The 14098-nt window shown below is 52.0% G+C and overlaps 1 protein-coding gene across 10 annotated transcripts in view; it reads left to right on the top strand.

The window, feature by feature from the left end:
• Positions 1–14098, top strand: part of CRTC1 (CREB regulated transcription coactivator 1) — a 97591-nt gene that overhangs the window by 55301 nt on the left and 28192 nt on the right. For 8 of the 10 annotated variants that reach the window (XM_029051926.2, XM_029051930.2, XM_029051931.2 and 5 more), the window contains 5 exons: positions 1657–1742; positions 3891–3934; positions 4931–5151; positions 11806–11942; positions 13585–13854. In XM_029051926.2, the coding sequence (XP_028907759.1) occupies positions 1657–1742; positions 3891–3934; positions 4931–5151; positions 11806–11942; positions 13585–13854 (758 nt within the window). The remainder of the gene's footprint in view (positions 1–1656; positions 1743–3890; positions 3935–4930; positions 5152–11805; positions 11943–13584; positions 13855–14098) is intronic. The other 2 variants (XM_029051933.2, XM_029051935.2) reach the window with 1 other exon arrangement.

The raw sequence follows: 14098 nt of genomic DNA on the forward strand, positions 1-14098 counted from the left end.
TGTTTTCCAAAGCTACCTCCTTTGCACTGGGAGTCGGCACCACCACCTTCTCTCTTCAGTGTGCATCTCGGGTCCCACCCCAGGATGTGGTGGGGAGGGAGGGAGAAGGAGAGAGAGAGAGACACTTTTTTGGACCAGCAGAAGACACTTTTCACTACCTAGATGCTTAATCCAAATGCCCCAGAGTCCACCCTGGGGTTGAAATCGGTTAGCTAGGTTGACTTTAGTTTGGCTAAAACCCTGTTATCTGGTGAGAAATGAGTGAGCAGATTTCTCTTGGTGGATCCAGATCAGCCTAGGCCAAAGAACCCACCCTATTGCTTCTATTAGCTCTTCTAGTTATTCCAGGGAGCCCAGAAAGGTCCTATGCAGACCCTGATTTGATGTGATTTTTGAACAGCTGAGCTTGGTTACCTACAGTTGGATTTTAGATACTGATTTTTTTGGAAGTTCGTGGTGCCCTCATAATTACAAGAATAATAATAAGAGTGGTATTTGATAAGCACTTATTCTGTGCCAAGCCCTGTACTAAACTCTGGGGCATATACAAGGTAATCAGGTCAGCCAAAGTCCCTGCCCCAAATGGAGTTCACAGTCTAAAGAGGAATGTGTCTGCCAACTCTGTTGTCTGGTACTCTCCCAGGTGCTTAGTAATAACAATAATTGTGGTATTTGTTAAGCACTTACTATATGCCAGACATGGTACTAAGTGCCGGGGTAGATAGAAGCAAATTGGGTTGAACACAGTCCCTGTCCCATATGGGGCTCACAGTTTTAACCCCCATTTTATAGATGCGGTAACTGAGGCACAGAGAAGTGAAGTGGTTTGCCCAAGCTCACACAGCAGGCAAGTTGAGTCAGGATTAGAACCCAGGGCCTCAGACTCGCAGGTCCGGGCTCTTGAATGTATGAGGTCGCTTGTTTGTGTCCACTCCTGATGATGGTGGCTGGGTTGTAGTGGAGATCACAGATTGAGCACGGGCTTTGGAGTCAGAGGTCATGGGTTCGAATCCCGGCTCGGCCACTTGCCAGCTGTGTGACTGTGGGCAAGTCACTTCACTTCTCGGTGCCTCAGTTACCTCATCTGTAAAATGGGGATGAAGACTGTGAGCCTCATGTGGGACAACCTGATTCCCCTGTGTCTACCCCAGCGCTTAGAGCAGTGCTCGGCACATAGTAAGCGCTTAACAAATACCAACATTATTATTATTATTATTAGATTGCATTCCTGTAAGTGAGTGCCCACAACCTGCCCAAGGATGTTTGATTGCTGGGCATCAGGGCAGAGTCTGTCGGCTCTGAAGAATGAAACCAAAGATCATCTCAGTCACCAGACTGAGCCCATCCATCATTCCTGGGGTTAGAGTGTTTGGCTGGAAGGCAGGACACCCACCCGTACTCGAAACTCAGGCTCTTCATTTCCACTTTCTCTCTGGCTTTCTCTCTGGCTTCTCTAAGTTTTTTTTATCTTAAATCCATTTTTCCACCCTATGCCCGGCTAAGAGACATGACTGTAGCGATGCTAATCACAGTATTCCCTTAGTCCTAATTAAGAACCATCTCTCCTTGCTAGTCCCTGTTAAAGCACCCAGGCCTTTTTTGGTGTGGTATTGACCAGATTTTTGATCCTCTTGATTCTGTCTTTATTCCTCTTAGTCCTATTGTTAACAGTCCCGGGAATGGAAGAAACCACATCGGACACAGACAAAAATCTCTCGAAACAAGCATGGGACACGAAGAAGGTAAGTCTTTTTTAAGTGTTCCTAAGGGATTCTTTGGCTTCTTTGGGAAGTTCTTCTTGAAGTGTGTTTGGAGATAGGGGAAACTTCAGTTTTTCAGAAGCTGTCAAATTACCCCAACCCCGGACTCCATTCTTTATAGTAATAATTATGGTACTTGTTAAGTGCGTACTATGTGCCAAGCACTGTACTAAACACTGGTGTAGATATCAGGTAAATCAGGTTGGACACACATGGGGCTCACAGATTTAAGTAGAAGGGAGTAGGATTTAATCCCCATTTTACAGATGAGGAAACTGAGGCCCAGAGAAGTGAAGTGATTTGCCCATGGTCACACAGCAAACAAGTGGTAAAGGTGGGATTAGAACCCAGGTCATCTGACTCCCAGGCCCGTGCTCTATCCACTAGGCCCTGCTGCTTCTGGCCCTGAGGAAGCATTGGGGAATGGGGATATTTGATTGGGGAAAGGAGTTTATTGAAGAAGGTGTTGGCCTGACTCATCTTGTTGAATTCTCAGCTGTGCCCTTCACCCAAAGGAGCAAACCAGAAAATGGATTCTGGAATTTGAATGGTTGGGCCTTTTCCAGGAGGATTGTTCCAAAATCTCCCAGTTGTCTTGATCAGGAGCATTTTCCTGGCTTTGGGAGCAAAACTTTCCCTGGCCTTTGTTCTTTCTGCTTGGCCCTGCCAAATCATCCCCTTGCCGTAGCGGCAGTTTTATCCTTCAAGTTCTCTGCTCATGTGACTTTGGCAGCGCCAGGTGGGACACTTTACAGTTCCACCGGCAGGGTTTACCAGGCACTTGCTGCTGCAGCAGATGTAGCCAATCTGAACGGCCTTTTTTTGTATCTGTGTGGGGGGGAAGGGGGGGCGGGGGTACGATTTTTTTTTGTGCGTGTTTGTTTTAAAGCCCAAGACGTAGAACTGATGCTGAATTATCGATTGCTAGTTTACAGGAAGATATTAGCAGACCATTTGGGCAGGGGGCTTGCTCCTTCAGTGAAACCGGTCCCAATCAAAACCAAGTTCCTCGTAATTTTACGGGGGCCTTTCCCGACCTTGAAGCTGGTTTCTCAGGCTGGGGCTGTCACTTGTCATCAGGCCTCCACCATACCTGCCCCCACACAGCTCTCTTTGGAAGGACTCTGGGGGTTTTGATTGAGGTGGCGGTGTCCCTGGTGGCACTTAAATTTACAGAGCTCAGCCACGTGCCTGCATTTGGCTGATATGATCCTAGGTCGATTTGTTCTAGTCCCTGTTCTCCGTGCTCCACTGCTTGGCAAGTGGGTAGTGTCAGCGTCCCAATCTTTCTGTACCATCTGCTGCCCAGTGGGCCCTCCAGAATGTGGACCGTAGAGACAGCAGGGTGGCTCTTTCTGGAAATCGCAAGCTCTCTTTATGGGTGGGCAAGATGAACAGAGTTGTGGACAAGTCAGAGTTGGGCTGCCGGAAGGGAAGAGTGAGCAGGAGCTTGGATCTCTCCCCCTGCCCCAGGTTCAAGAAGCTGTGCCCTGCATCTCGGATTGGGGAGGGGCGGGGGGAGGCAGGGATTTGGGGGGCTTCAGGACCAAACAGAGCCTTTTAGAATAGTAATTATGGTACTCGTGAAGTGCTTACTATGTGCCAAGCACTGTTCATCGAGTTGGACACAGTCCCTGTCCCACATGGAGTTCACAGCCCAAGTAGGAGGGAGTAGGATTGAATCTCCACTTTACAGAAGAGGGAACTGAGATCCAGAGAATAATAATGTTGGTATTTGTTAAGTGCTTACTATGTGCAGAGCACTGTTCTAAGCGCTGGGGGAGATACAGGGTAATCAGGTCGTCCCACGTGAGGCTCACAGTTAATCCCCATTTTACAGATGAGGTAACGGAGGCACAGAGAAGTCAAGGGACTTGCCCAGAGTCACACAGCAGACGCGTGGCAGATTTGGGAATAGAACCTGGGTCCTCCAACTCCGAGGCCCGGGCTCTTTCCACTAGGTCATGCTGCTTCTCCGGTTTGGGGCACTTGAAAGCAACACACCAGTCCAGGAATGTGATGGAGTTTGGGGGGCAGGGGGTGAGAGGGGGGTTGTGGTGGGGGGCGGAGATTGATGCCCCCAGCAGACCCCAGGAACTGCCTTTTCAACCTGTTTATATTCAATTTCAGACAGGATCATCAAGGCCTAAATCCTGTGAAGTCCCAGGAATCAAGTAAGTCCCAGATATCTAGCTCTGCGGTGCACGGGTGGGAAGGGGATTCTGGAAGTTAAGGGAAGGCTGTGCCCTCTCAATCCTGTTGACTGGCTGGATTAGTGGGAGTCCCTTGCTTTGGCCTCACTTGAGAGTCTGACTGTGTAGAGGCCTGATTAGAAAGCAAAAGGCTCTGGTCAGCAATGATGGTCTGCCTGGGCGGACGGCTGGTGGCCCAGAGCTAAAAACCGCAGCTCCAGAGATGCAGAGCAGTGGCCCCCGCAGGCTCTCCCCCATCCCCACCCCCACACACACTGGGGAGGTCCTGTCACTGCCATGAGAAGGACAGCTTGGGTCATTAGAAGCACGGCTGCAATGTCAGTGAGAGCCAGAGCAAAAGGGGCCGTAGCCTAGTCCTAACTGGCAGTGTGAACGTTGTTAGTGCACAGTCATTTCAGAGGGAGGAGAGAGCCTTTTGCCATTATTAATATTATTATTATTATTGTGGTATTTGTTAAGCTCCTTGTTAAGCACTGTACTAAGCATTGGGGTAGATACAGGATAATCAGGTCGGACACACTCCCTGTCCTGCATGGGCTCACGGCCTAAGCAGGAGGAGGAGGAGGAGGAGGAATCCCTGTTTTATGGATGGGGAAACTAGGGCCCAGAGAAGTGAAGCAACTTGCCTAAGGTCACACAGCAGTGAAATGGCAGAGTTGGGAGTAGAACCCGGGCTCATTCCACTAGGCCAAGGTGCCGCCTTACTTTTCAGGTAAGGTTTCAACTCTGCTGGGGTCCTCTTTAGCGCTGCCGCCAGCTAGATGATATCAAACAGGATTGGTGGAATTTGACACTCGATATTTTTGCGGACTCACCCAGGGCCCGATACAGATATCTAGCTCTCTCTGTGTCGCTCACTCGCGTTCTCTCTCTCGCTGGTTGGACGGAAAGCCCATTTAGATGGAACTGGAGGCTGACGGTTTCTGTTTTGCCATCCTTCTCCCGCTCCTTCTGCAGCATCTTCCCATCAACTGACCAGGAGAACACTACAACCTTGATCCCCGCGGCTCATAACACAGGAGGCTCTCTGCCCGACCTGACAAACATCCATTTCCCCTCCCCTCTCCCAACACCCCTGGATCCCGAGGAGTCCACTTTCCCGGCCCTGAGCAGCTCCAACAGCACTGGTAATCTTGCCGCCAACTTGACCCACCTGGGCATCAGCACTGCCAATCAGGGTAAGAGGACCGCCCTGGGGGCAGATGACCAGAGTGTGGGCGGGGTAGCAAGCCAGGTTACAGGTGTGAAACGCCAGGGTCACTTTGGTAGTGGTGTTGGGGGCGGGATACGAGTCCGTGTATGAGAGCATTTACAGGGCTTGCAGGGTCTTTGAGGATGAAGGGTGTTCTACAGATGTGGGGGATATTATGTAATATGCATCTGGATGTAGTCATTTAGACATTTTTCACTTATTTGGACCAAATTCAGACCATTAGGCAGGTGAATATATCATCCCCGGGAACCTGTTGAGAGGGGGCACTGGCCCAGAATTCTCACAAAGCTTTAAGAGTCCTCTGACGTTGGCCTCTCGGCCTGGAGCCCTTGGAATTTCTCCAGCCTTTTCTTAGTGGAGGGTCAGTCGAGGAGACAAGCCCCCGAAGGCGGATTGGGGGTTTCTTTTGTGGCAGGGTCCATGTGGGCTGCGGTGTGGCCGAGCCATGGGACTCTGTCTGCTTCCTTGGGGTTCCCTCGGATTTTCAGGCTTCCTCTCTTTCCCTCGAGAGGCACTGTGTCTGCCCCTCCCCAAAGTGTGGCATCGTACAGCCTTCCCCCGAGCCCAGCCAGCCCTCTTCTTGCCTTGACCGTCAATCGATCAGTGGTACTTATTGAGTGTTTACCATGTGCAGAGCACTGTACTGAGTGTTTGGGGGTGGACATTAAAGCCCTGCCCACAAGGAGCTTCCAGTCAACTCATCAGTGGTATGTGTACTGAGTGTTTACCATGTGCAGAGCGCCGTACTAGGTGCTTGGGAGAGTCCGGTACCGTAGAGTCAGTAGACAGGATCCCTGCCCTTGAGGAGCAGAGAGTTTAGTGGCCGTTCCAGGGTATGCTACCCTGACCCTGGGGGCTGCGGGGGCAGGTCCCCAGGGTTGTCGATGCTGGGCTCCGAGGGCACAGGATTGGCCTGCAGGCGGTAGCGGTGCCGGACTCCATGACGCGTTGGCGTATGCCCTCCGGGAAGGGCTCCCCTAATGAGGCGAGCGGAGCTTCAATGGAAAAGAACACCCTGCACTTTCAGGCCGAGAGATGGGATCTGAACATTCCCGCGTAGGCCAGCCAGCTCCCTGTGGAGTTGCTGTGCGTGAGGTCTGGTAATCAGATGGGGGTTCAGTGCAGCTCTGATCCTCTTCTGCAGACACCTTCCATTTTCTGTTGGTCGTTTTATCGGCTAGAATCGTGCTGCAGCATCCAACAACACAAGTTCAGTGCCTCTGCCAGAGTGTCCTTGGCAGCTGTTTCAAAGCTCTCCCAAGGATAATGTACCTCGAAACCGGACTGAGTCTAAACAAATGAAGTAGAATATACACATATGAAAACAATAGACTTGAGAATGCTGCGCTGTACCTAGCAGGAGTACTCATACACTGAAGTGCTGCCCGCTTGTTAGCGTAAGAAGCATAAAATCCAGTAATGTTTGACATATGCTTGATTGTTTGTGAGTTTGCCAGGGAGAACAGGTCACTTGGCAAGGATTTTTACATTTTAAATCAAGCAAGAGCTGCTGGCCTCTAACACACATTGTGATTGCCGTCCAGACAAGCCCACTCGGACCCCGGTTGAGAGCAAGAAGAAAGGGGTCTGGTGCCTCCTCTCTGGTGTCCGTCCCCCGTTGGATGAAATCCGCAGTCCGGCTCCTAATTAGAACAGTTAGGAACGTGAACCTGCGGTCCGTGGGGCGGGGAGCATTTTCTCTGGCCGACGGCGTTTCTGGTCATCCAACTCGAGCAAATGTTTGCGTGCAGCTGGGAGGAGTCAAGCCTCTCCCTCGGACTCCCCTTCCTGCCGTGATCAGAACTCCTTTTTGGGCTGGCCCCCGTCCCTCTCTCCACAGCGATCTGAGGTTGCTGATGTGAACTGGAGGTTGGAATGATTCCCCTGGAGACCCACGCTTTCTTTTCATTGCTGCAGGCTACAGCTCCGGGCTTTCCAAAGGTTTGCTGGTTCAGTCTGCAGGCAGGCTCTCAGCTTCCATGCATTTGGGAACGTGAGGAAGACTGGCCATCTTCAAACCCAAGCTTCCTTCCCCTCCCCTCAGACTCATTTGATTTCGATCAGTCGTGACCCTCTCTCCTCCCCGGCGGCGGTGGAGTCTCCCGCTTGACCCGGAGAGGAGACAGAGGTGTAGCAACTTGTCAGCTGCCCCGACCTAAAGAGAGTCCCAAAGGCTGGTGTTGGTGATGGCGATTGTGGCTGCTGCTGCTACTTCAGGCAAAATGTGGCTGGGGTGGGAAACGGAAGAAATGTGCTCATCTGTGGAAGAGAGACCAGCTCACACCCTGGGGCTTTCCCTTCCCTTTCCACTTGGGGATTCGGTGGGTAGGAGGGCTTACTGAAATCTGCTCTCCAGTAAATGGGACTCGTTTCAACTGGGTCACCATCAGTGCTGGGCCACTCCCTTTCACATCTGTGGCACTCGTTTCTTCTTGTCACATTGTCCCGTTCATTTGTTGAGAGCAAGTCCACTCCGGTGCAGGACGGGCGCGTGATCCTCGATTTGGCAAAGGAGGTCCAGTTGTCTGACTCATTTGCCTGGAGAGGAGGTGCCACCGGTTTCAGGACAAGGATCAATCGATCAGTCGATGGTATTTATTGGACTCCCACTGTGTAAAGAGCACTGTATAAGTGCTTGGGAGAGTACAATATAACAGCACTGGTAGAGGCATTCCTTCCCCCCAACGAGCTTACAGTCTAGAGGGGGAGACAGACATTAATATAAATAAATGATGGATTTGGTCATAAGTGCTGTGAGGCTGAGGGTGGGGTGAATATCAAGTGTTTAAAAGGTACAGATCCAAGTGAATAGATGGTGCAGAAAAGAGTGGGAGTTGGGAAAATGAGGACTTAATCGAAGAAGGCCTCATAGAGGAGATGTGACCTTAATCAGGCTTTGAAAGTGGGGAGAGTGGTGGTTCATTCATTCAATCGTATTTCTTGAGCGCGTCTTGTTTGCAGAGTGCTGTACTAAGTGCTTGGGAAAGTATGATACAACAGGAAACAGTGACATTCCCTGCCCACAACAAGCTTATACAATCTAGAGTGGGGGAGACAGGCATCAATACAAAAAAATAAAATTACAGATATGTACATAAGTGCTGTGGGGCTGGGAGGGGAAAAGAGCAAAGGGAGCAAGTCAGGGTGATGTCTAAGGGAGTGGGAGATGAGGAAAAGTGGGACTTAGTCTGGGAAGGCCTCTTGGAGGAGATGTGCCTTCAATAAGGCTTTGAAGTGGGGGGAGAGTAATTGTCTGTTGGATTTGAAGAGGGAGCTCGTTCCAGGCCAGAGACAGGAAGTGGGCTAGGGGTTGGCAGCGAGACAGGCGAGATCGAGGCACAGCGAGAGGGTCAGCACTAGAGGAGCGAAGTGCGTGGGCTTGGTTGTAGAAGGAGAGAAGCGAGGTGAGGTGGGCAAGGAGATGGAGTGCTTTAAAGCCAATGATGAGTTTTTGTTTGATACGGAGGTGGATGGGCAGTCACTGGAGTTTTTTGAGGAAGGGAGTGACATCTCCTGAATGTTTCTGTAGAAAGATGATCCGGCCAGGGAAGTGAAGCATGGACTGCAGTGGGGAGAGGCAGGAGATTGGGAGGTCAGAAAGGAGGCAGATGAAGTAATCTAGGGTGGATAGGATGAGTGATTGTATTCATGTAGTAGCAGTTTGGATAGAGTGGAAAGGGCGTATTTTAGCGATGTTGTGAAGGTGAGACTGACAGGATTTGGTGATGGATTGAATATGTGGGTTGAATGAGAGAACGGAGTCAAGGATAATGCCAAGGTTACGGGCTTATGAGACAGGAAGGATGATAGTGCCGTCTCCAGTGATAGGAAAGTCACCGGGAGGACAGGGTTTGGGTGGGAAGATAAGGAGCTCTGTTTTGGACATGTTAAGTTTGAGGTGATGGGAGGACATCCAAGTAGAGATGTCAGGAAGTCAGGAGGAGATGCGAGTCTGGAGAGGAGATAAGAGATCAGGGCTGGAGATGTAGATCATCTGCATTAAAGATGGTAGTTGAAGCCATGGGAGCGAATGAGTTCTACAAGGGAGTGCACGTAGATGGAAACATAGACCCAGAACTGAACCTTGAGGGACCCCCACAGTTAGGAGGTGGGAAGCAGAGGAGGAGCCTGCAAAGGAGACGGAGAATGAATGGCCAGAGAGATAAGAGGAGAACCAGGAGAGGACAGAGTCAGTGAAGCCAAGGTTGGATAGCATTTCCAGGAGGAGGGGGTGGTCCACAGTGTCAAAGGCAGTCGAGAGGTCGAGGAGGATTAGGATGGATTAGAGGCCATTGGATTTGGCAAGAAGGAGATCATTGGTGACCTTTGAGAGGGCGGTTTCTGTGGAGTGAAGGGGACGGAAGCCAGATTGGAGGAAGTCAAGGAGAGAATGGGAGGAGAGGAATTTGAGATAGCGGGTGAAGATAACTCACTCAAGGAGTTTGGAGAGGAATCATAGGAGGGAGAGGAGGCAAGTGAGGAGGTTGTGGTCAGACAGAGGGATTTCAGAGTTGGTGAGGGTAGAGATTGTGTGGTGGTTAAAGATGATGAGATCAAGTGGGTGTCCAAGTTGGTGAGTGGGCGAGGTGGGGTGGGGCATGTCAGCGGAGTTGAGGAGTGATAGAAGGCGGGCAGCCAAAGGGTCATCAGGAACATTTTTGTGGATAGTGAAGTCCCCAAGGATCAAAGTGGGCATGGAGAAGGAGAGGAAAAATGTGAGAAAGGGATCAAAATGGTTAAAGAAGTTAGAGGTGGGACCTGGGGGGCGGTAGATGACAGCTACTAGAATCTGGAGTAGGTGGTAGAGGCGGATGATATGGGCTTCAGAGGAAGGGAAAGAAAGAGATGGGGGAGGTGGAATGGTGCGAAAGCGGCATTGGGGTGCGAGAAGGAAGCCAACACCTCCTCCTGGGAAAGTCTGGGGGAGTGGGAGAAGGTGAGAAGATGAGGCCCCCTCTGGATAGAGCAGCAGGGGAGACCGTGTCGTCTGGGGAGAGCCAGGTTTCAGTGATGGCGAGGAGGAGGAGAGAATGGGACAGGAACAGGTCAAGAATGAAGGGGAGTTTCTCCATGGTGGAGTGGGGGTTCCACAGGTCACACTTGGCAGCAGCCGTGGAGAGGGTGGGGGGGAAGTGTGGAGAGGGTTTGGATGTAAGTGAGTTGATGGGCCAGTGCAGGGGGAGGGGGACAAGGGGTGGTGCTGGGACAGGAGGACAGTGATGGGGTGGGGAGGGGTTGGGTGGCGGAGAGAGTGGGGGAAGAGAGGACTCGGATGGGTAGATGGGAGGGGAGCGACGATTGAAGAGTCATGGTGAGGTTGGTGCGGTAAATGACAGCAAGTACAACTTAATAAATGACAGCTCTGGTGATATCCAGAGGAGATGGTGGAACTGTCCTTGGGCCATTGAGTGTGGAAAGGCCAGTGACTAGGGGAGCCCTGAGGTGCTAGTTGAATTGTCCCTGGGGTGTGGAGAGTGACAAGTCCAGTGTCCAGGGGAATCCTGAGGAGATGATTGGCTTATGTGGAGGGGGAAGAAGTTCTAAGCCAGAGGGAGGACACAGGAAAGGTGTCGGCGGCGAGATAGCCAAGATTGGGGCACAGTGAGCAAGCGGGTGCTGGAGGAGTGAAGTGTGCGGACTGGGCTGTATTAGGAGATCAGTGAGGTAAGGTAGGAGAGGGCAAGCTGATTGAATACTTTAAAGCCGATGGTAAGGAGTTTCTGTTTGACGCATAGGTGGATGGGCAATCACTGTAGGTTCTTGAGAGGAGTTGGGAGATCATTTAATCAAGAGAGATGAGTCTAAAGCTGGGGTGATAGTGACACTTCAGCAAGAGACAGCTGTGGCGAGAGAGGCCTCGCCACACGGCCTGCCTTTCGGTTGAAGGAGCGGGAGGGCTTTCTCAATCCTATGTCTTGGGTTGTGAAATTGTCTTCCCATGGGACTCTGTTAAAGCCCAGACACAACACTCAGGAGGAGAGCCCAGACACACATTGTATCGGTCTGACTTGCCTTGGACGAACACCGTCCTGTTGACTCAAGCCCAAAAGCGCCCTGAAATTACGGCAACAGAGAAGAATTTTCACCATCCGTTTCAGCTTGTCAGCGTTGCTGGGCCCTAACGGGGCGGCGGGCCCCCTTTACAAGGTGCCTTTGGGTGGGGGTGGGCACAAAACCCAGCGGTGGCGATCCCGACTCTCCGGGAGCTGATATTCGGATACACTTGGTAGACAAATGCTTAAAAAAAACACAAAACAAAGCAAAACAACAACCCATCCCCAGGGCTTGTCAACATGCTTCCTTTCTCTTGCTCTTCATTAATCGAGCAAGTCCGTTTGAGCAGTAAATGGAATTGACCCGCCACTGTCAGAAACTGGGCCACAGTGGCTTTCCTGGGGCAGCTGAACTTGGGATGGTAAACCGTTGGGCTGGTACCTTCTTGGACCCCGGGGTTGCTCCCACTCAGCACCCCAGAGGGATTCGTGGGGCTGGAGGGGAAGTGGGTGGCTGTCCCGTTCACACGACATCGAGTTGATAGCAAATCATGAGCAGCTCCCAGGGAGGACCGGTTGCCAGTCCTGCATTCCCGTGAGCCGGCCTTCTGCCTCTCTAATTGCAGGGATGACGACGACTCAAGGGTCCTCACCACAGCATCGCCAGCCCACCGTCAGTCCCCTCTCCTTGAATGCGGAGGCGAGACGCCAACAGACCCAGCAGATGTCTCCCACGCTGTCACCTCTGTCGCCAATTACTCAGGTGCGGGGTAGCCTGGGACTCTGGAGGGAGCGCCTGGATGGGGGTAGGGAGACGGCGATGGAGACCCAAACCACTTCAGTCAATCTATCAGTCGATCTGTGGTACTCACTGAGCGCTGACTGGGCGCCACACAGTATACTAAGCACTCGGGAGAGGACAGTCCAGACCGTGAGCCCACAAGAAGCTCACAGTCTAGAGGGGGAGACAGATATTAAAATCCATTATAGATAAGTTTGGAGAGCTGTAGGTTGTTGTTGTTCTCTTGTACTGGCAGGCTCTGAGCCGGTTTGGCTAGGTCTTGTTTTTTTTTTGTTGTTGTTTTCTTTTTCTTTCTTTTTATTTTGTGGTGTTTGTTAAGCCCCTCCTACGTGTCGAACGCTCTCCTGAGTGCTGGGGTAGATACAAGTTAATTGGGCTGGACCCAGTCCCTGTCCCACCTGGGGCTCACAGTCTAAGTAGAAGGGAGAACAGGTATTGAATCCCCATTTTTACAGTTGAGGAAACTGAGGCCCAGAGAAGTGAAGTGACTTGCCTGAGGTCTCACAGCAGACGAGTGGTATAGCTGGGATTAGAACCCAGGTCCTTCTGACTCCCAGGCCCGGGCTCTCTCCCCTAGGCCACACTGCGTTTCATGTTAGCGGCAATTGGGGGTGGAACGAGTTTCCCCCTCCCTAGGGCAGAGCCTGTGTCCCCTGCCCTCTCTCTCCCTGAGCACCGGGGCACAGGGTGGCTGAGGGCATAAACTGTGGGAAGTCTGTCCCCTCCCAAAGTCCAGGCTTCAGGGCTCCCAAGCTGAAGCCCCTGGGTCTATGGAGCTGTTCTTCATGGTGGGGGCTCTACCACGTCCAGGACCATGGGGCGGATGTCCCGGCAGCTCTGATAGTTCTGCTTCACCGTGAAGGCCACCCAGAACCTTGGTTTCATCTGGCCTTTGCCCCTTTCCCTTGGATGTTGCTATCAGGGGTTTCCTAATCCTCTCAAGCCTGGGAATTGCCCCCCCTGCACCCGGCTGTCTATCTTCAAGGACGGACTGGAAACGGGCAGCCGGGGTTGGCCTTGGCAAGCAGAGAGCGCATCCGTGTCTCAGGTTTGGCGTGGAAGGGAAAGATGTGTTCAGCGGTCTCCCGGAGGGCTCTCAGATTTAGGGCAGGGAGTCCTGGGCCCACCCCAAACTTGGGTTGTTGAGACAAGCAGACACTCAGACCGAGGACACTCCCGGCCCTCCCCGGAGAAAAGCTAATGCTTCTGCGGACAGTGGAGGGGAGAGGAGGCTTGGGTCAAAGAACCAGACCTTGGGTTTCATGCTTCCCGTAGGGGTTGTCAATGGTGAGGGAGGATGGGATTGGAAATGCCCAAGGAGTGAGCTCTGATTGCTCTCTGGCTGACCCCCTCCTCTGCTCCGTGCTTTTCCCGGCACCAAAGCAAGTGGCAGGCAGGCAGAGTGCTAACATTGGGTAGGCGGTACAAGGTTCACGATAGTCTGTGGCTGATGAGCTAATCAACCCTGAATCATGTGTGGTAATCGTTGTTTTGAAGACCCAAACCTGTCCCTCCAACACGTTCTTAACGGTTCACAAGTGTTTGTCAGTGAATGGTTTTTGTTTTGTTTTGTTTTTTTTTGGTTTGTCTTTCTTATTCTCAGGCTGTGGCTATGGATGCATTGTCCCTTGAGCAGCAGCAGCAGCAGCTTCCCTACTCATTTTTCACCCAGACGAGTTCGCAGCAGCAGCAGCAATCTCAGCAGCAGACCCAGGTGCCAAGCGGCCTGTCCCAGAACACCCCCTTATTGCAGAGCTCTGGTTTACAGCGGGGGACGCAGCTTCCCCCTCTCTCAGTCACGGTACCATCTACAATCCCCCAGTCCCCTCCAGGCAACCAGACTCAGCCTTCGATGGGAATAGACATCACCTCGGTAAGCTTGCACTGCCATGGGCTGAAGATCATAGACATAGAAAAGGGCCACTAATGTCTGAAAATGGGGCAGGAAGAGGAAGTTAGAGCTTCTGAGCAGAGCTAGCCCCTGGAGCTCTGAGCGAGCTCTGCTTGTTTGAAAGACGCAGGGCCCTCTCTCGAGGGACCTGCCGCCCGAATCCTTCCCCCTCTGAGCCGGAGTGGGTTGTGAAGATCGCCTCACCTCTCCGGGGTGGATTGCAAGA

This window comes from Ornithorhynchus anatinus, chromosome X1 (genome assembly GCF_004115215.2).
Source record: "Ornithorhynchus anatinus isolate Pmale09 chromosome X1, mOrnAna1.pri.v4, whole genome shotgun sequence".
Lineage (NCBI taxonomy): Eukaryota > Metazoa > Chordata > Mammalia > Monotremata > Ornithorhynchidae > Ornithorhynchus > Ornithorhynchus anatinus.